This window comes from Nerophis lumbriciformis, linkage group LG01 (assembly GCF_033978685.3).
Source record: "Nerophis lumbriciformis linkage group LG01, RoL_Nlum_v2.1, whole genome shotgun sequence".
In the NCBI taxonomy this organism is placed as follows: Eukaryota; Metazoa; Chordata; class Actinopteri; order Syngnathiformes; family Syngnathidae; genus Nerophis; species Nerophis lumbriciformis.
In genome coordinates, this window is record NC_084548.2 from 32,568,164 (window position 1) to 32,591,258 (window position 23,095).

At 40.5% G+C, this 23,095-nt stretch overlaps 1 protein-coding gene across 3 annotated transcripts in view; it reads right to left on the bottom strand.

Annotated features, from left to right (window-relative positions):
• LOC133618896 (neuron navigator 1-like) overlaps positions 1-23,095 on the bottom strand; it is a 113,891-nt gene that overhangs the window by 65,725 nt on the left and 25,071 nt on the right. For all 3 annotated transcript variants that reach the window (XM_061979730.2, XM_061979722.2, XM_061979713.2), the window contains exons 3-4: positions 13,066-13,168; positions 11,165-11,485 (exon numbers count right to left, since the gene is read on the bottom strand). In XM_061979730.2, the coding sequence (XP_061835714.2) occupies positions 11,165-11,485; positions 13,066-13,168 (424 nt within the window). The remainder of the gene's footprint in view (positions 1-11,164; positions 11,486-13,065; positions 13,169-23,095) is intronic.

A 23,095-nucleotide genomic window follows, 5' to 3' on the forward strand; every position in this document is an offset into this window, starting at 1 on the left:
TTCCAATATATGAATCAGTGCATTCATCATTACACTGGATAGCATACACCAGATTGTTTTTGTGGGTGTGGGGTTTCCGGTCTTTAAGATGCACTAGTCTCTATCTCAGGGTGTTGCCTGGTTTGAAGCGTACTGGGGTGTTGTGTTGGTTAAAAAATGTAAAGGTTTCTCAGATAGACCTAATACATATGAAATTATAATATGTTTGGCCTTTTTCCTCCTTATCCACTCTGTTCTTGTTTCCTCAATAGAACTGGATGCATTCTTCACTAACGACCAGCTGTGGTTACCACAGGTTTTGAGGGCTTCCCTTAAATGCTTATTCTCTTTCTCTTTGACCTGTGGGCTGGTAGGAACATTATCAGCTCTGTGTTGTAGGGCTCTGATAACGCCCAGTTTGTGTTCCAGTGGGTGGTGTGAGTCAAAAAGTAGGTATTGATCAGTATGTGTGTGGATTCGGTAAACCCCAACATGGAGGCCCCTGTATGTCCAATGTGGACATCACAGTCCAAAAAAGGCAACTTGCTGTCTTTGACATCCTCACGTGAGAACTTGGTGTTTTTGTCTTCTGAGGTAATGTGCTCTGTGAAGGCTTGCACTTCTTGGTTTCTGATTTTCACCCATGTGTCATCCACATATCTGTACCAATGACTTGGTGATGTTCTCTTCAAAGAGCTCAAAGCTCTCTTTTTCATGTCCTCCATGTAAAGCTTTGCTACTATTGGGGATACAGGTAATCCCATGGCACAACCATGTTTTTGTCGTTTTTTGTTGTTGTTTGTACGAGTAATCGAGTATTGGATGAAACACACTTTATTGCCTCAAAGCGTAATTTAGGGAAAATTGTTGTTGTTTGCCTTAACCGTCATTCTTTTTTTTCTGATAAATGCACATCATCACTTTGCACTATAAACATTTTTAAAAAATGTGTGCGACAAACACTCACCACCACGCTCTTTCATGCTCTTTTGTAGCGGCTGTGCAAAAAAATACAAAAAAACTATGATCACATTTTAATGTTCCGGTTACTCCACTCCGGATTTCATACATTTTTATTTGTTGCTTTCATTGAACGATTAATCAAAGCAGCATTATATAAATACAACATTATCACAATTTCAGAATGGTTAAAACCATTAAAAATCAGTTCCCAGTGGCTTATTATATTTTTCGAAGTTTTTTTCAAAATGTTACCCATCACGCAATATCCCTAAAAAAAGCTTCAAAGTGCCTGATTTTAACCATCGTTATAAACACCCGTCCATTTTCCTGTGACGTCACATAGTGAAGCCAACACAAACAAACATGGCGGAAAGAACAGCAAGCTATAGCGACATTAGCTCGGATTCAGACTCGGATTTCAGCGGCTTAAGCGATTCAACAGATTACGAATGTATTGATACGGATGGTTGTAGTGTGGAGGCAGGTAGCGAAAACGAAATTGAAGAAGAAACTGAAACTATTGAGCCATATCAGTTTGAACCGTATGCAAGCGAAACCGACGAAAACGACACGACAGCCAGCGACACGGGAGAAAACGAGGACGAATTCGGCGATCGCCTTCTAACCAACGATTGGTATGTGTTTGTTTGGCATTAAAGGAAACTAACAACTATGAACTAGGTTTACAGCATATGAAATACATTTGGCAACAACATGCACTTTGAGAGTGCAGACAGCCCAATTTTCATCAATTAATATATTCTGTAGACATACCCTCATCCGCGCTCTTTTCCTGAAAGCTGATCTGTCCAGTTTTGGAGTTGATGTCAGCAGGCCAGGGAAGCTAGGGTCGATAGGGGGTTTAGCTCGCTCGTCTGCGGGAACAAACTGCCGCCATTGCTTGCCGTGCTACCGAGGTCCTTTGTCCCTGAATTGCTCACACACTCCGGCAGATTCAATGGGGGTCTGGCGGCAGATTTCTTTGACTTTATTGTTGGAAATGCATCTGCTTTGAGTGTCGCAGGATATCCACACATTCTTGCCATCTGTCGTACCATAGCTTTCGTCGGTAAAGTGTGCGGAACAAACGTCCAATTTCTTGCCACTTTCGCATCTTTGGGCCAAAGGTGCAACTCGAATAGTCCCTGTTCGTGTTGTTACACCCTCCGACAACACACAGACGAGGCATGATGTCTCCAAGGTACGGAAAACAGTCGAAAAAACGGAAAATAACAGAGCTGATTTGACTCGGTGTTTGAGAAAATGGCGGATTGCTTCCCGATGTGACGCCACGTTGTGACGTCATCGCTCCGAGATCGAATATTAGAAAGGCGTTTAATTCGCCAAAATTCACCCATTTAGAGTACGGAAATGGGTTAAAAAAATATATGGTCTTTTTTCTGCAACATCAAGGTATATATTGACGCTTACATAGGTCTGGTGATAATGTTCCCCTTTAAATTAAATTATCCGATTTATTGTTGCGGCCTTATACCAGTACACTCCAATAGATGACTTTTCAGTTATATGTATAGTTATTTAGTTTGAAGGGACTTTACCACATATTAGTGGCTTACTTTCTCTGATGCAAATTAATTGATGGGCTTTTAAATTTCAGCCCTTCCTTCCATTCTGCAACTGCTAGTTGTCACATGGTAAACAAATGGCCAAAATAAGTCACAGAAAACCTCATGAAACAACCAAAAAAAAACAACTCATAACAAGGAAGGAAATTAACTAAAGTTGAAGTAAAACAAACGGAAGGATGATAGTGTGAAGGCCACCTAAAATAAACTCTTACAGGAACTTAACATTTCACCCAGTTTGTTAAATAAATGTAGGATTCTTTTTTACAAAGACATTTTAGGATTGCACTGCAATCATTTGAGAAAATGAATAAAAAATTCTGGAGAATTTAAAGAGATTATGGTTTTAAGACGGCACTTTATCAAACAAAATGTCCAAGTGGTCACAACCAGATGTTTTCTAGCTACGGTATTTGGTTGCGCGGTTGATTGAGGTTAAGTGAAAGACAATTCATGGCAGGACCACCAATAGCTTTTTAATCAAGCTTTAAAAGTTTTCAGTGAGCACTATTGTTTTCCAAGAATAATGCAGGGAGTAACTACTCAGAAACATCACTTCTGTTTAGAGAGAAAGACGTAGAAAAACAGTCAACAAATGAACAAACTCAAATATGACTCAAGGGGTTCTTAAAGCTACTTGGGCCTAATTTACATCTCAGTGTAAAATAATGATGGTGCATTCACTGTCAGGTGTAGGAGTTCTCGCAGGCAAGAGTGAGATTAATTGATGGTGTAATGGGGAGAACAGGAAGGAAGAATGGCAGGAGAGCAGTAAAAAAAAGTGCGTGGAGAATGTCGAAACAACTCCAGAGAATAACACAGTGGGAGTGGACTGCAGGGGGAAGCAAGGTGTATTGTTATGCGCATTACAAACCCCCGTCACACCCTTTTGTTAAAAGTTGCAAGGCAGAGCTCTATAGTGTGTATATCAGATGTATGTGTGTGTGTGTGTGTGTGTGTGTGTGTATGTGTGTGACATAGATTTGAGCAGGCTTTTTTATACAAAGCTCTAAAGCTCATCCTCACCATGCAGTTTCATTTACCCCCTATAGAGGAGTTAAGCAAGCACTTGGTCTGAATGAAGAAGCAGTATGTGTGTGTGTGTGTGTGTGTGTGAGTGTGTGTGTGTGTGTGTGTGTGTGTGTGTGTGTGTGTGTGAGTGTGTGTGTTTGTAATAATGGGCTGGGAGCTGCCTTTCTTACTGCGGGAACCAGTCTTCCAAGGAATGAAACCGATCATTTCCTCGACAGGGCTTATTTCATTCATAAAACACATAAAAATGATGCCTGACAAATACATTGTGTATGTATTTCAGATGGTTGCTCCTGTCCTATATGTGTTTTATCCCTCTCACAAGTCAAAAAAACTATTAAATCAAAATATATTTTCTGTATTTTCTAAAATGTAATTTACTTCTGCTTGAAACCAATGTTTTGTCATTGGCATCTCAGAAGGATTTGTATAAAGAGCTCGAAAGAATCTGGCAAGATTTAGGCAAAGTCAGCAGGCAAAGCTAATGGATTAAGTGTTTTAATTTTAAGTATTTATTTAGTAAAAAAGTCTGCATTCAGCAAATGGAAATCTAACTAGCCAACCTTTCACATTCTGCAGATAAATCAAAAATCCTTTGCAGTATCACAATATTGAGAAGGAATAAGATGATAAGTTAGTTAATTGTGGTGAGGGAACTTGAAACACATGCATTGGTCAACATCTTGTTCTCTTTATCATTACTAACACATAGAGTCTAAAGCTTTCCTCCAAAGTATTCCAAACAAAGGTTTTGTTGACTCAGCCATGAAACTTTATATGTTTTTTAAGGTTGTTTGAGTAGCATCAAGTTCCCCATCAGTTGCTGCTCTAATGTCGTTACTCCACTTTCATCTTTCCCGTTGGTTAAATTGCATGATTAAATCATAACAACTTCTACCGGAAGAGCGAGCGTTGTCTCTTTCCTTAAAGAAAATGTGGTGAAATTGGACATTGAGCAAAAGTCGTGACCTTTGACTTGCTGAGTCACCACACACGCACTGCGTTTATTTCCTTTGCTCGTGCATATTGTTGACATGGTAACACATCCCTCTGAACTATGTGGGGTTCCTACACAGACACACACTATGGCTCATTGGTGCCCACTGTGTCCTTGTGGACGACTGACCAAGTCCCCCCAGTTCTCGTAGTCATTTTCAAACCTGCCATCAAGGGAAGCCTGGGATTAGCAAGGATTATGCCATAGCGTCGCCATAGAGATTTACCAGACCTTAGCAGAAGGGGCTTCAAGGCAGCAGCAGTCGTGACAGTGGATTTGGGCTTCGGATGGGTGGTGGGTGGCATACAGGAAAGAGTGGTAGTGTCATGATCCGTGGTCCGGATCATGTTTTGTTTAGTTATGTTCTGTTAGTTTTGGACTTCTTTAGTTTCTGTCTGTGCACCTCCTGAGTTTAGTCACCATGGTTACTTATGATTTTCACCTGCCTCTGTTGTTTGGGACACACATGTGTCTAATCAAGAGACACTATTTAAGCCTGCCTTTCTGATCAATCGTCCTGGCCTCTTTATTTGCGTCACGCAACTGTTACGTGAGTTTTTGCTCGTCTCCTAGCTCCTGCTAGTGATCTTTGTCTGTGCTAAGTTGTAGCCTTAGCTTCCGGTGCGCTCGGCACTTTATCCAGTGGGTTTGTTTTCTGTTTTGGTACCTGTATTGTGTTATTTTACTATTAAAGGGGAACATTATCACCAGACCTATGTAAGCGTCAATATATACCTTGATGTTGCAGAAAAAAGACCATATATTATTTTAACCGATTTCCGAACTCTAAATGGGTGAATTTTGGCGAATTAAACGCCTTTCTAATATTCTCTCTCGGAGCGGTGACGTCACAACGTGAAGCAATCCGCCATTTTCTGAAACACCGAGTCAAATCAGCTCTGTTATGTTCCATTTTTTCGACTGTTTTCCGTACCTTGGAGACATCATGCCTCGTCGGTGTGTTGTCGGAGGGTGTAACAACACGAACAGGGACGGATTCAAGTTGCACCAGTGGCCCAAAGATGCAAAAGTGGCAAGAAATTGGACGTTTCTTCCGCACACTTTACCGACGAAAGCTATGCTACGACAGAGATGGCAAGAATGTGTGGATATCCTGCGACACTCAAAGCAGATGCATTTCCAACGATAAAGTCAAAGAAATCTGCCGCCAGACCCCCATTGAATCTGCCGGAGTGTGTGAGCTATTCAGGGACAAAGGACCTCGGTAGCACGGCAAGCAATGGCGAGCTAAACCCCCTGGATGTCTTGGCTCACACCGTCCCTTCTGCCACCGAAGATGATTAAGAGAAGAATATCGACCCTAGCTTCCCTGGCCTGCTGACATCAACTCCAAAACTGGACTGATCAGCTTTCAGGAAAAGAGCACGGATGAGGGTATGTCTACAGAATATATTAAATGATGAAAATTGGGCTGTCTGCACTTTCAAAGTGCATGTTGTTGCCAAATGTATTTCATATGCTGTAAACCTAGTTCATAGTTGTTAGTTTCCTTTAATGCCAAACAAACACATACCAATCGTTGGTTAGAAGGCGATCGCCAAATTTTTCCTCGCTTTCTCCCGTGTCGCTGGCTGTCGTGTCGTTTTCGTCGGTTTCGCTTGCATACGGTTCAAACCGATATGGCTCAATAGCTTCAGTTTCTTCTTCAATTTCGTTTTCGCTACCTGCCTCCACACTACAACCATCCGTTTCAATACATGCGTAATCTGTTGAATCGCTTAAGCCGCTGAAATCCGAGTCTGAATCCGAGCTAATGTCGCTATAGCTTGCTGTTCTATGCGCCATGTTTGTTTGTGTTGGCATCACTATGTGACGTCACAGGAAAATGGACGGGTGTATATAACGATGGTTAAAATCAGGCACTTTGAAGCTTTTTTTAGGGATATTGTGTGATGGGTAAAATTTTGAAAAAAACTTCGAAAAATAAAATAAGCCACTGGGAACTGATTTTTAATGGTTTTAACCCTTCTGAAATTGTGATAATGTTCCCCTTTAAATCATGTCGTTACCTTCAAGTCCTGTCCGGATTCGTCCATTTGCATCTTGGGAGAACAAAACCCGCATCATCATGCGCCCCGATCGTGACAGGTAGATTGTTTTCTCATAGTTAAGTTCCATGCTCAGATCCACAGCATGTGTTTTAAGTTCAAATACAGTACGTCTCATATTCAAACTAAACCCAAAATAAAACTAAAGAGATCTGGTGAGCTCCCAGTCAAGAGTGCTGGCCAAGCATTCCTGCAACAACTGACTGCAGTCAACTTGACATGACACTTGACTGATGATGTCAAGTGTGCATATGTGAGTTCATGCATGGATGTTTGTGTGCACTGACAGAAAAAAAGTGAGATAAAGCCCACTGATACGTGTGGCACTATTTAGGCTCTCTTTGATCGTTCTTGAAAACATGCTACGTTTTTAAAAAAGGTTAGCGATGAAACCAGGTTCCTCCATAATAGAATAAGAGGGTTCTTACTGGCAAGGGAGGTGTTGGGAAAGGGGGTGTAGGGGGGGGGGGGGGCTGGGGCAGGCAAATCCTCTCACAGTCCCATATGCTACTCTGTAAATCTGTTAATTTGTATGTGTGTACCCGTATATGCCTGTGTATGCATTTGTCTATATGTGGGTGGGTGCTTTCTTTGTGCCACCTTAGCAGACACACAGCTTAATATCATTATCGTTTGTCTGCGGCGCCCCGCTTATACAGATGGTGCCGGTTATATCATCATTGAAGAAACAAAGCAAGCTGATGCATCTGCAGATTAATGTCATGTAATTATTGTCGAATGTAAGTGTGCAATATTAATATGTTTTCGTGGTGAATGGTTTAAATGGTTTAAAAGGTGTTTACTGGTCCCTCAGGTGCTCTAACGAGGAAAAAAAAACAAGAGACAGAAATGCTGCTGTATTGACAGGACAAGTAATTGATGACATGCTACACTGAGCAGACAATATCAAAGGAACGCTGCATGAAGCCGGAAATGCCCGGAGAGGAGCAGGTAGGTACTGACAAGTGCAATGCACGCACTGTCAACCTCCTTCACCACACATCACACTGCTTCCTGTCAACATTTTACTGCACTTGCACGACATGTGCCACCCCGACTCAAAAAACTCAAGATTGTAAGTAATTAGTGAAAAAAATGCTTATGTACTTGTGCAGCTTTCTTTTGCAATTATGGATAACATAAACTGTCAAAATAGGTTTCAATAAGAAAGGAAGTTGTTGTCAATAATCATAAATAATGTTGTATTTATCAAGTGTGAGCAGCACAGTGTTACAGGGGTGTGCCTCACAATAAGAAGGTCATGGGTTAGATCCCCGAGCTCGGGGTCTTTCTGTATTTAGTTTGCATGTTCTCCCTATGCTGCGTGGGTTCTCTCCGGATACTCCGGCTTCCTCCCACCTCCAAAGACATGCACCTGGGGATAGGTTGATAGGCAACACTAAACTGGCTCTAGTGTGTGAATGTGAGTGTGAATGTTGTCTGTCTATCTGTGTTGGCTCTGCGATGAGGTGGCGACTCGTCCAGGTTGTACCCCGCCTTCTGACTGAATGCAGCTGCGGGATAGGCTCCAGCCACACCCGCGACCCCGAGTGCGACAAGCGGTAGAAAATGGATGGGTGGATGATCAAGTGTGTGGCACTAAGTAGGTCAATAATATGTGCTTTTTAGTCACAATAATTAATAAAGGCCACAATCATCAATTATATTGTGCGTGTGCAGGCCAGGGTGGGGCAGAGTTGATTTTTGGGTGGGGGTTGAACAATAATGGATCTGGCTTCTCAGCGGGAGAGATCCCCGGTGTGTGTGTGTGTGTGTGTGTGTGTGTGTGTGTGCATCCGTCCTGTGTTGACCAGCAGATGGGGTCATAGTACAGCTTTCTTTACTCTGGAGCACACCCACAATGTTTTTGAGGCATGACAAGGTCTATTGAGCTACAATTAAGGGCACTGCAGACTGCCGTCATGCTTGGATAACCATCAGAAGAAAGAACCGATAATGACACTCAGTAAAGGCCTTCAAAGTAATGTCATGACACCAAAGCCTCACTGAAGTATATTTTGTGTTCAAAACATTGCACATCGATAATTAAATACCTCCTTTTGTGTTTTAGTTCCCTGTAATGTTATGGTGAATGCAGAAGAGCTCACTTCTACTCTTATAGAAAGCCAATACCACAAAGTCAATACACATCACAACACATTCTAGGAAGCTTCTGTGACATTTGTGACTGTCTGTGTGTATGTTCCTGCGCCACATGATTCATAATTCACGAGGCTGATGTATTGAACCAGCTTGTTTCATGACGTAACCATGGAAACCTTGAGCTTACTAATGGGAGACGGCTGAGGGTAAGCGCTCAACCAAGCAGAAAGCAGATCATCTGCATCCAAGAGGGCAGAAAACAAGCTCATGCAATCACAGACACGTGTGTGTTTGTGTATGTTAAGACCATTATCACAAACACAATCAATAGACTTCCTACTAACAAGGCAAGATGAGGCCTAGATGTCTTTTGTTTACCAAAACAAAACCAAAAATACACAATTTGTTTTGCTTGTCTGTGGATGAAGTGGATTTAACAGAGAAAAGATGGGCCACAAAATCACAACACTGGATTAGACCAGCCTCTAAAGTTTTAGATATGACAAAAAATGTTTCAACTAAGCCAGGACCTTCTTTCGCAATCAACAATTTTGTGACACACTAACAGATGTCAGCATTTCTCATCCCTGAAGAGATTTTGAAGCACAACTCTACCACTTACTATCGACCACACCTCATTTGTGTCGTATATTAACTCCACGCACACAAAAACTCAAGGGAATGACCTCCTTCTAACCCACCGTCCTGCTGCTTCACAGTGAGAATGACGTGTATGTCAGTGAGAGTATATACTAGAGAGGGTTTTGGTTTCCAGATGTAAGTCAGCAGACAGGCAGAGGCCCAACACAGGAAATGGATAAGTGATTTGAGGGGTCCCTGACTAAGTGTGAGTGCAGGGTCTACGTGTCAGACAGGTCAGTGTACAGTCATCATAAACAAACACACTGAGGATACAGAGTACTGTAAGTCAAGTTAGTCACTCAGACACAGAGTGACTCAAATTCCGCCTTAGACATACAGTCCATACTCTCCATTTCCCCCTTTTCAGAACAAAAACATTTCTACATAGCCCAAACAAGGAACATGTGATGCATAATGTATCTAGGGAAGTTCATTGTGTTGTGACCTCTGTATGACCAGAGAGGAGCCTTCATGTATAATGGATGAAGCTGGGCAATAAAATGTGAGATAAAGGAGAATAATCCAGGATGAAGCTGCTTCATGTTGTCAGGTTGGCGAGAGAGGAAGCAGAAAAACTGGAAAAACGTCACTGCCCTCTACTGGAAAAAACAGCAACTTGCAGAATGATTTCTGATCATTTCGAGAACAAACATCTATGCATCCATTTTCTACCGCTTGTCCCTCTTGTCATTTATTAATTGGGAAAATCTAGAAATCTGGGCACACAAGTTACAAACCACAATATGTCAGCATCTACCTGCAGAAATAGAGTGGAGGCAACAATAACATGCACTAATGCAACAGGGAAGCAGGACTGTTCTGCGGTCGAGTGACTCGGGGATACATTTTTTGTGGTTGCCATGGAGATGTCAGAAAATGGCCAGCTGTGGGACTTTTTTTTTTAAAGTTTATGTGCAGGTTTTCACAACGCTTCACATAAATAAAGCGCCACAATCACAGTTAGCAGTGACTGTGAGCTAATGTATTTTTCCTTGCTCTACCAGCATGTGCAAAAGCAGTTCATATACAGTACATCTGCATTGGAGAGCTGCAAGATCCCAAAGCCAATAAACACAAGTTACTCGGGGTTTTGGACACCAAGTAAAAATAAAAACTTCAAGGGGTCATACAGTATTATGTTTTTTTTGTCTACATTCAAAACAGTGCATTGGTGTTTTAGGGTCCAAATGTGCATAGATTGTGTTTTACTAAATCATCTTCAAGCAGCCATGACTTTATGGTTTGGTTTCAAAGTTTCAGGACTATTACAGATCACAAATACACAAAAAAAACAGGTACCATCAAATAAGAAAAGTTGGTTTTGCTCAATAGGACTACTTTAAAAGACATACTGGGGCATTGGGAGGGAGTCTGCTGTGATGCATGAACAATGTAGGATGTGTTTATTTGCTTATAACCCCTTCTAAACTCATCCACTATTCAGATCAACAAGCTGCAAAAGTCATATTTTGCCTTCTTATGTGATATTTAGACCTTGGCAACTCCCATCATTGTGGCAGAATAAAGTCCAAGTTTTCCATTACTCTAATGCTGCACTTAATATGGAGGCCCGCTGGCTATGCTGGCAGGCCTACAGCTCAATAAGGTGGGGTCATCTCAGTGAGGGGTGCACTGATTGTGACATCATCTCCATAACTTGGCCAGAGCGTTGCTTTCTAAATACAAAAGCAAGCACAGAAAAGGCATAGAAGACTGCCAGCGACCTTTTGACTCACTAATGAGACACAGCTTGTCTTTACTCTTTAAGCCATAACATAAGCCATACAACTCACCCATTTTCCAGATCATCAATATCCACATCATCTTCATTTGGGCTTTTCCCGCCAAGGTCACTGTCGCTGAGGTAATCTCCTTTCAGCAGCGATGGATCCGAGTCATCCAGAGCTTCGATGAGGTGGCCGCGAGAAGTATGGCTGATGCGTAGAGGAAGGTCCGATTGGGTGTTGACCACCGTGGATGGGGCGTCCCCAGCCTGGAGACGTGGGCTTGCTTGACCATGACGCCATGACAGAGGAGACGATCGATTCGATAGACTGGAAATGGAAAACGCAGCAGCTTCATCACTGTCATAGCACACGGTTCCCTCCATGCAGCTATGGAATGAGAAATGAGAATGAGAGATGGAATGAATGAATATGCTTTGCAGAACAAATGCACCACCTTCAAGATGTCTTTTGAGTTCGGCTTAAAATTCAAGGGCCTCAAAAATAATCACGTTCGACTGAATTGTGTGGCAAAACATTACATGAGAAACAAAGAAGGCTCAGTTTCTGAAAGGTATGAGTCAAAAATGTGTGTGAAATGATTTTTGTCATACTGGTCAGCCATGAAAGATACCACAATATTCTGCATTATTATTTAAGATCAGCATTTGTGTCCCGCATTTCAAGTTAGTACCGTATTTTTCGGAGTATAAGTCGCACCAGCCGAAAATGCATAATAAAGAAGGAAAAAAACATATATAAGTCACACTGGAGTGTAAGTCGCATTTTTTGGGGAAATTTATTTGATAAAACCCAACACCAAGAATAGACATTTGAAAGGTAATTTAAAATAAATAAAAAATAGTGAACAACAGGCTGAATAAGTGTACGTTATATGACGCATAAATAACCAACTGAGAACGTGCCTGGTATGTTAACGTAACATATTATGGTAAGAGTCATTCAAATAACTATAACATATAGAGCATGCTATACATTTACCAAACAATCTGTCACTCCTAATCGCTAAATCCCATTAAATCTTATACGTCTAGTCTCTTACGTGAATGAGCTAAATAATATTATTTGATATTTTACGGTAATGTGTTAATAATTTCACACATCAGTCGCTCCTGAGTATAAGTCGCCAAACTATGAAAAAAACTGCAACTTATAGTCCGAAAAATACGGTAGTCACAAACCATGTGATATTATCTGACAATCCTTTAATTAAAATATAGAATAATCCTGAAAAAAACATAAGAAAAATAGATAGATCAAAAAATGATGCTGTAGATAATCTACCACTGTCAACCTTTTTTTTTCTTCCACATAGGAAATATGACATCATTGCACATACTGTACATCATTCACACTGGACAGGTTGTAGAATGTCCTCAGGGAGACGGCAAAGTGATCCAAGGTTATTGCTTTACCGGATGATATAAAATAGCAAAGACAATGTATTCCAGCAGGGAAGCATCTGCTGATTTGCTCTTCATGTAGGGAGCTCCCACTGAGGGGCAGAGAGCGAGAGAGGAGGAAACTCGCAAGGGCGAAAACCTACAGAAATGCTGACTTCCTGAACATAATAAAGCAGTCGATGAAAAAAAAAAAAAATTAAGAGCAAAGGAAAAGAGAGGAAACACACATGCATGACGGACTATTATTAGGTGTCTTTGTCAGTTGTGCGTGAGCGTGGATCTGCAAGGTTGGCTTTGAAGTCAGCTAATCCTGCCTCTCTTCTTTATTAACCACATCACTGGGAGAACAGAGTAGGCACAAAATGAGTACATCAAATGTTTCTTTACTCGGAACACGATAAGAAGTATTCCATGTAAGAACCTCGCCAAGCACAGTAGTAATACTGTGCCAAAAACGAGCTCCAACTTTTAAGTGCCTTTTTGTACAAATGTTCACAATCTTGTGTGCTGTATTAAGGTTTGTATTACGGGGTGTGTGTGTCCAACCTGTGGCTCAGCTGTACCCCTCTCAGGCTGGTCATGGTTTCTTCCAGGTTATGTCGTAGGTCCAAAACATTTTGCACCGTCTTCTTTCTCTGGGATTCTGGGTCTGCAGTGGTGCACACAAACACACACATATACAAACACATTTTTAGACATAAAAAGTTATCTGACATAAGTTTTGAGGAACATCAATAAACAACTTGTGAAGACTATACTTGGGGGGGGGCGTGGTTAAGAGGGGAGGAGTATATTTACAGCTAGAATTCACCAAGTCAAGTATTTCATATATATATATATATATAAGAAATACTTGACTTTCAGTGAATTCTAGCTATATATATATATATATATATTTATTTTATTATATATATATATATACATATATATATATATATATATATATATATATATATATATATATATATATATATATATATATATATATATATATATATATATATATATAAATAAGAGAAATACTTGAATTTCAGTGTTCATTTATTTACACATATACACACACATAACACTCATCTACTCATTGTTGAGGTAAGGGTTGAATTGTCCATCCTTGTTCTATTCTCTGTCACTATTTTTCTAACCATGCTGAACACCCTCTCTGATGATGCATTCTGCTTCGTCTCCTTGTTGTGTGCGCAGTTGTGCACTCTTTAAAAGCCGTAGATGTTATTGTCACATATGCATGTACAGTAGATGGCAGTATTGTCCTGTTTAAGAGTGTCACAACATTGCTGTTTACGGCAAACGAACTGCTTTACGGTAGACGAAAACGTGACTGCTGTTGTTGTGTGTTGTTGCCGCGCTGGGAGGACGTTAGTGAAACTGCCTAACAATAAACCCACATAAGAAACCAAGAACTCGCCCTCCATCATTCTACAGTTATAACGTCATTGGGCAGGCACGCTGTTTATATTGTGGGAAAGCGGACGTGAAAACAGGCTGTCGACACTTCACTCAGGTCCGCCTGAATTTCGGGAGAAAATTTGTCCCGGGAGGTTTTCGGGAAAGGCGCTGAATTTCGGGAGTCTCCCGGAAAATCTGGGAGGGTTGGCAAGTATGGTGAAGACCATAGGCAAGTATGCTGTACACAGAAATTATATGAATGGAAATGGGGAATGGTAATCAAATGATGCCGAGTGACCCCTCAATGCACTTTGGCTCATTTTGGAATAAACCAAAGAACCAAAAAGCCTCTCAGTCTTCAAACTCACCAGGGTGCTTGATGACATTTGTCTCACTCCCAATTATGCTGTAATCTGCTTGGGCGGCAAATATTCACGCTGAGCATTGCAGCAGCTGTTTATTTACAGTAGAATGTGTGTGTGGGCATTGGTGTCTTGAGACTCAGCGGCTTTGGAGTACAAGACGCAATGACGGACATACAATAAAAGCTAAATCGGCTCAGAAGACTTGCACTGCTGTGACAAAAGCTTAGCGATACTGACACCAGGCCCCCGTGATCAAGATTTCTCCATTTAGCAAACATCAATCCATCCATCCATTTTCTTTCGCTTATCTGAGGTAGGGTCGCGGGGGCAGCAGGCTAAGCAGAGAAGCCCAGACTTCCCTCTCCCCAGCCACTTTGTCCAGCTCCTCCCAGGGGATCCCGAGACGTTCCCAGACCAGCCGGGAGACATAGTCTTACCAACGTGTCCTGGGTCTTCCCCGTGGCCTTCTACCGGTCGGATGTGCTCTAAACACCTCCCTAGGGAGGCGTTCGGGTGGCATCCTGACCAGATGCCCGAACCACCTCATCTGGCTCCTCTAGATGTGGAGGAGCAGCGACTTTACTTTGAGCTCCTCCCGGATGACAGAGCTTCTCACCCTATCAAATCAAATCAAATCAAATCAACTTTATTTATAAAGCACATTTCTCTAAGGGAACTAATTTCGGCCGCTTGTACCCGTGATCTTGTCCTTTCGGTCATAACCCAAAGCTCATGACCATAGATGAGGGTGGGAACGTAGATTGACCAGTAAATTGAGAGCTTTGCCTTCCGGCTCAGCTCCTTCTCCATTTAGCAAACACTATATTTTAAACCCAAAATGGGAACTAAACAGATACAAATGATCTGTTGTATATTATTGTACCAATTATTTGCAACGATTAATCGATTATATTGAATACATTGACCATTTTGACCAGAAAAAAGATGTCTTCGATTATTTGTTTAATTAGTGTAACCAATGTTCCCTCAAAGGTGTGCACCAGCACAATTGCGCACTGCTCACGCATCCTCTGCAGACAGAGAGTTAATTCAATAAAATCCAACCAAAACTCTAAACAAAATAAACATAACCATTTATTCTGTACTGTTTTCAATGCAACCCCACAACAGATAAAATAAAGTTTGTCAACACTGTTCGATAATTGTCTGTCGAGACGCTTTGATGAGGACAGGAAGTCCATTGATCACTTTATTGGGCAAAACTGTTTATTGTTGGCCGTAACCACACCAAAAGACATTAGCAAAAAAACTACTATCTACTACTGCTAGCCACTGATGCGTTCAGGACCACACAAAAAGTCAAGCAACTCCAACACCACACATAAACTGTAAATGTCAGGTTGTTACACTATGATGCAGCTCACACGCAGCCAATCAATATAATTAACAGTGTGTTATGCGTGCATGTCACTGTTTTGCTCGTTAACTTATACTGTCGGTAACAGTGTAGCAGAAGCAGAGTTAAGAGAGGAATATGTTTATAACTCCTATTATGGTGAAACAAACATGTACTGTACACCCACACTCCTCAATCAGATGAGTGCTTATTTTACTGTCATTTATTAAGGATGTTAATTAATGCTTTTACAAGGAAACAGAAATGCTAATAAAAACTGCAATGTAGATTTTACAGACAGAAAGCTACAGGAATGTACACTTTATTTGTGAATACACATCTCATTGTGCAACATGTGAATATTTTAAGGGGAACTAATTGTGGTCTCTGAAAAGGGTACAAACTATTTCCAAAGTAGGAACCCCACATTAAAAACAAGATTTTTTGTTATTTCCATTAAGATTTTTAAAAATATTTTTTATTAATGCTCACATCATCTAAGTTGATGATATGCATTCATTAAAGAACAAAGGATGAGGGTTACGGCATTTTTTATAATTTAATTTTTTTTCCTACAATTCCCATTGAGTCTGAGGCTAAATTGTGTTTTATCCGATCACTCGATTAATCAAACAATCTAATCGGAATATTACTTTATTACTAAAATAATCGATAGCTGTCGCCCTAAATTATTCAATCAAATAGCGTGTGTTGCACAGAGACTGATTGAGCCAACTTTGTCTTATCAACTTTGAGTGAATGAAGCGGTCTGTATTACTCAAGAACAATTTGGCTGCACAGCAAAGTAAGCAAATAAAAAAAGCAAAGACCCAAAATCCAGCCAGAGGCCCCACACAGGAACATGTAAGATCCTTGAAGTTTTCACTATCATTCTCTGCCCCTCAATCACGTCTAACCAAAAGATCATAAAAAGGGCTCATAAAATGTGTAAAGCAAAGAGCAGCATTTTCCACTTTACTTGTTCAAAAAAGCCCAAATTAGGCTCTTTAAAGTCACACTTTGGTCACTTCATTTTTCTGTGTCAAATGAATGTTACAGAGACAGCCATATTGCTTTTCCAATTTGACAATAGTGAAAATAATTTGAATGTAATATTTTTTCATTATCAGTAATTTGACTTATTGAATTGTTACTGCTTTCAAACAGGGAAAACTAATCAAATCAAAAACACAATAAGATATATCAATCAAGCCACTATAACCTTTGCTCTCCCCCTCTCTAGTGTGTATTTATGTGTTCGATGGGGGTGGCGATAAAAGAGATGTAATAGCAATATAATGGATGGTCATGCTCACCCGGCTCAATACACCATTAGAACCGCTTAGCTGACTCAAATGAAGAGATAGATAGAAGAATAAAAAAATAGTTTAACAAGGAGCTGCTATAGCGTCATTAAATATTTTGTGGTTTTAGATTTGTAATTCAGAACAGCAAATTACTACTTTGAATATATTTTACCGTCAAAAACGGCATACATTAAAACTAAAATAAGCAGCGCTAAAGTCCATCCCTGCTGGCCAGTGAGGTGATGCAGTGGGAAACAATCCACGGAGGAAAATCTGAACAACAGCTGCAGACTAAACACTGTGCAAATGCATGAGTTCAGTGCATGAGTACAAACATCAACACAATAAGCAACACCCGATCAGTTAGGCTTGATTGATTTCACCAAAAAAGGAATGCCCACAGACAATAGACTCGAGGGACAAACATCTCACTGAAGAGATGATGTGTTCCAACTTTCTGCCACGTACAGTATGCCAATCTACATGTACACAGACCCACTGACCACAACATTAGGTAGACTTACACAATCAGTACATAATTACCAAAATATGTATTCACGCACTGTATTACGCTGCCATCAGTATATACAGGTGTTGTCTTATAACCATTACAAATGTATTTGTATTTGTTTCATAGCTAAACCCTCCAGAGAGAGAGAGAGAGCGGGAGAAAGCTTGCTGTCTTGAAATGAAAGGTAGTAATTAAGGAAAGTCGAATGCAAAATGTAATAGACATATATAATCTCAATCACAATCCTCTATAAACTCAAAATGTGTTATTTTAGATTGCACACCGTTTTAACAGGAACAAAGAATCCTAAAAACGTGCAAACACAATGTGTAACACACACACACACACACACACACACACACACACACACACACACACACACACACACACACACACACACACACACACACACACACACACATATACGCACGCTTTGGACACTTTTAATTACCCTAAATGAAAGCGTGGTCTAAGAATGGCATCAAATTGATTGGATACAATCTGGATGAGTGTGCATGTGCTTGTGTGAGCGTGCACGTCCATAAAAGATTTCCTGTCTCGCCCTCTGTTATGGCCGTGGTGGTCCCAGCTGGCAGAGGGTGGGGGTATTTAGGGTGATGGCGGTGCGGGTGGTGGGGAGGGCTGTGGGTGGCGTGGGGTTGGGGAATTATAGATGCAAATATCCTTGTTAGACCTGGCAACTCCCCAGGGGTGCACGTTGTGTAGTTCTTGATTAAGCATGTGTGTCTGTGTGCACAAAAACGCTTCAGTGGCCTCTTTTTCGACTCACACTCCTGAACACCCTCTGAAGAGGCTGACTCTTAAAAAGAGAGCAAGCAAGTTGAAGTGAGTGCGTTTGTATAAGTGTGCTGGTGTACTACGTGCACAGGACATCCTCTGCATACTCAATGCAGGACTGCAGTAGTTCTGCTCAGCCCACTACTAATTTAAAATAAAAACATTTCCAACAAGAAACAGTGATTTGTCTTTTCCTCTGTGCATGTGTTTTAAGGTACCGGTATATGTTTATGTGATTTGAATTTGGATACAATTATTATTTAATTTTCGGATATAAATGGTATTGCCGGAATTTGAAAAAACATGATGTCATGTTGTTTCTATTAATTAATTCATCAGACAAACATTACTGCAATTATCCAAAGCTTTTGATTTGTATTAGTTAGTGTAACAGATGCCAGCTAGTAGGGGAAGTAAGTTGTATCAACCTCACTTCTCGACCCTTTAAGGCCATGTCTACACTAGTCGCCAAACTACGGCCCGCGGGCCGGATCCAGCCCCCCAGCATCCAAAATCCGGCCCACAGGAAGTCCCAAGTTAAAAAGTTTTGTTTTTTTAAATCTTTCCTTTCTAATCCATTTTCTACCACTTGTTACTCTTGGTGTCTCCTAGCCGCTCAGGCAAATTATATTGTCTAAAAATGAATTTTCCCATCGATAACGTGACAATGTTAAATGTTGATGAACATCAATGTTAATTGATGTTAAATGACAAAACGGATTATAAAGACAATGTATATATGTATATATACATATACATACACATATATATATGTACATACTGTATATATATATATATAAATATATATATATAAATATATATATACAGCCTGGCCCCCGGTCAAATTTTTTGAACCCAATGCGGCCCCCGAGTCAAAAAGTTTGGGGACCCCTGCCTTAAACGAATAATTATTTAGCCTAAACCCCGTCTCAGCCACACTAAACCAGCGTTTAAGGTCCCCCTCCTCGGAAACATTTTTACACGGCTAAGTGCGCCGTGTATTTCTTGAATCTCCGGCTCTTAGCTTTGTATGGACTCATTGATCGTTTACAAACTGAGTTCGGAGAGGAAGTGAAGTCAGAAAAAACACGCCACAGCCAGCTTCATAATAAAGCGGTTTCGTAACTCGGAGCTAACCGCTGGAAATATTAAGGCGAGTCATCCAGACATGTCCGTGTTTCTCCTTCTACAGACGCTTGTGGAATTCACACATGAATACCTTAAGAGAAAGTGATTGCAGCTATTTGGGATATAACACTTCTCAGACGGCAAGAGAACTTTCAAATGTCGCGGTCAGCTGTGATTCCACTTGGCGAAAAACTTTGTCCATTTGTCGAAGGAGAGACAACGACAATGCGAGCTCCCATGGATGTGATGAAAAATGTAGTGTATGCTTTGTATTACCTGGCCGTTGAGGGAAGACTAACTACTGAAAACGGCAAATGCTTTTGGACTAGCAAAGCAGACTGTATCAGTTATTGTCAGCCATGTATTTCGCCGACTCAACGTCTAGGTCCAGAGTATATAGAGTCACCAAAAATTAATGGACAATGAAGGTGAAGGCAAAAGAGTGAGGAGTGTCCTGACCAAATAACTAGATCCCTCGTTTGATTGATGTAAAATGTTCTTTATCACATTGTTTACGTGTCTATTAAAGTTTTGATTAATTTATGATGGCTCATGTGTGATTCACTACAATAAGGCCCCACAGCACACTGGATTCCAGTTAATTGAAATACCACAACACTGGATATTGTTCATCCCCATCCCATCCATTTTCGACCGCTTATTCCCTTTTGGGGTCGCGGGGGGCGCTGGAGCCTATCTCAGCTACAATCGGGCGGAAGGCGGGGTACACCCTGGACAAGTCGCCACCTCATCGCAGATAAGTTAAATTCAAGAACTTGCACACAAAGCAACACTGGATGTGACTATGATGTGCACATTTTCCGCGCATGCGTATTAGGTCGCGTTGCGCCGGGGGACGGAGGGGGCAGGGGGTCTTAAACGGTGGCATTGTTGTGTGTGGACCCGGATAAGGTTAGGTGGGATTTACCCTAGATAACCTTTTCCGGTTTAGTGTAAACAGGGCCTAAGAGCTGTGTAAGAGTGTAACAACTTGAGACTTTTAGCTCATTGGCTAGCACTGCTCAAATTACTCTAAATCGGTGGACATTTTTGCACCCTGGTCCAAGCCCAACATGTGCAAGATGACCACAGTTACATAATTGATCGATTGTCAAAGTAGAATTCTAAAAGGTTTTGTAATGCTTGTTAAGCAGATCCATTTTCTTTTGTCTGAAATACATACAGCTTAAATGTGAATGTTACTACAATATGTCTTATATTACAATATGCATAGGTTTTATTTCAAGGAAGAATCAGATTTAAGTTTGGTTCAATTAAATTGAATTACTTCTTCAAAATAGGGATAGCACATATTAAAGAACATATAAATCATATGTAAATATGTCAGGTTTTAGTCCAGGGCTAATTTCTGCCTGTAGTCCCTAGACAGGTTGGTGTATACATACAATCAAATAACCATAACATTGACAAAAACAAAGTCAGGATCCCCACCACAGACTCATTAACATTCAGGCAAATAAAGGAAGGTTCAGGAACCACGTAAACCAAAGTCATTTGTTTAGGAATGATATCATAAGCAGTTGTATGTAACATTTTATTACATCGGTACCTCAGTTTTCGTTCACCCCACATTTCATATGACTCAATTTTCGATTAATATTTTTGCAAAACATTTGCCCAGGTTTTCGTAAATCATCTTGGGTATTGTGTGGCCAAGCGTTGCACACAACAAACTTGTCCATTTGCCAGCATATCATTCTGCGGAATTGAGTGTGAAATAAAGAATCCCACCCGCTTTGTTTCTATAATTTATTCTAACTGAGTACGACTGCAGAATAACCCTCCTTGGCACGAAAGAAAGTTGCGGAAAAAATGGTAGGAGACACTGTTGAATCCAAGAAATAATTTGTTGCATTGTACGAAGGTGACATTAGCCTGGTTCTTTCCTCTGCTCCTCCCTGTCCATTCATCGCCAACAAGAGTTTTCAATAAAGGTTAAATAAAGTAATGTAAAATGTTATTTTATCCATTTCATTCGCTATATGTGTTCGCATCGTTTTCTGCTTGTAAAATTATATTTATCCACTTAAAATGTGTTCATATTTTTGTGTGTATGAAACGGATTCATTGGATTTACATAACAGTGGAATTACAATTTACAAACCCCTCATTGTAGGAAATGTATGAACCATAAACCAAATCAAAATATGCTTGTTGTACAAACCTTGTCTCAGTGTATAAACATCTCATCACCCATTGTGTTATTTACAGCCATGAATTGATTAACGTGGACCCCGACCTTAAACAAGTTGAAAAACATATTCGGGTGTTACCATTTAGTGGTCAATTGTACGGAATATGTACTGTACTGTGCAATCTACTAATAAAAGTTTCAATCAATCAATCAATCAAAAAGTGCAGTCATTTTGTGCCCGGCAGCACATCCATTGTGGGCGCGCTGATCAATCTCTGGTGTTTATTCAGTCAGCAGAGCACTGCTGCCATTAGCTAGTGTGCTAATTGCTACTTTGCGGGCTTTTTTCACCAAGAAGACTAACGGAGAAGGTAAAGTGGATTATTTTTCCCAATTATTGTAGCGATCTGGCTCTTAAAAGGTAAGGTGTTTTGTGATTTCAAACGGTTAGTGCACCACAGGTTGTGTCGGTAGGCCGGCTTCATATAAAGAGAACAGTTCAGCTTGTTGTTTGGCTTTGTTAATAAATAGAAAGTTGATTCAAGGATTCAAGACCGATAACCCCCTTGGCATGTTTGTTTGATATACAGTACTGTATTGCACTTTATATTGTGTTCAAAGTGTACAAACTTTTGTCGAGGGTGGAACCCATTATTCTTCACACATTGTTTCTAATGGGGAAATTTGCTTTGATATACAAACTTTTCTGTTTACGAATCCGGTTCAAGAACCAATTAGGTTCATGAATCAAGGTTACATTTGAATTCTTATAGAAAAAAATGCTTCGGTTTTTCATCTGATTTAATCTTCGTTGGACGGTTCGGAATGAATTACTAACAAAACCCGAGCAAACTCTACTAGTGCCAAGCCGATCAACATTTTAGCAGGGCCACAACTCTTCATTATACTCTTCTGCTTTCAAATGTACTTTACCTTGAGAAAATGTAGTCTCTTTAATAGTAGACTGAAAAAAGTAGGTGCTGAGATTGCTAAGAAAGTGCCTGTTTACTTGGTTTGCTCCCTTGGGCCATTAAACTCTTTTCTCCATTAGTGAGATAGAAACTTTCCGTATAGCGTAGGTATATGGATGGACTAATGGCTATGGCCTTGTGGATGTTTTAGTGCACCAGTGCTGCATCCTCTCTTGACTCTGTTCAGTCACTGGCATGTATTCACCAGTGAGAGCAGCTGTTTTGCAGAATATGAATGAGGATTTGAAAAATTATTTCCTTCCTTCCCTCCTGAGTTCATCTGTCCTTGTCTGGTCCATGTGTGTGCACATATGTTAGGGTCACGACGAGTGCCTCCTCAGGCTATGTGCAGTGATTATGTAAATGATAGGTGGGTGTGGTTGTGGCTCTGCTGATATTGCAAAATAAAACATGTACACCTCTACTTCTCTTGGACAGATCAGAGTAAAGACACGATTAAAGCCCTTGGCATTCCTTACAAGTGACACGCAGGATTCAAACAGGAAGTGTGTAATTTCTCTGTGGTAATTGTTGTTATTTACCTTAAATACAATTTTTAAAGCTGGTTTTATGAATTTCC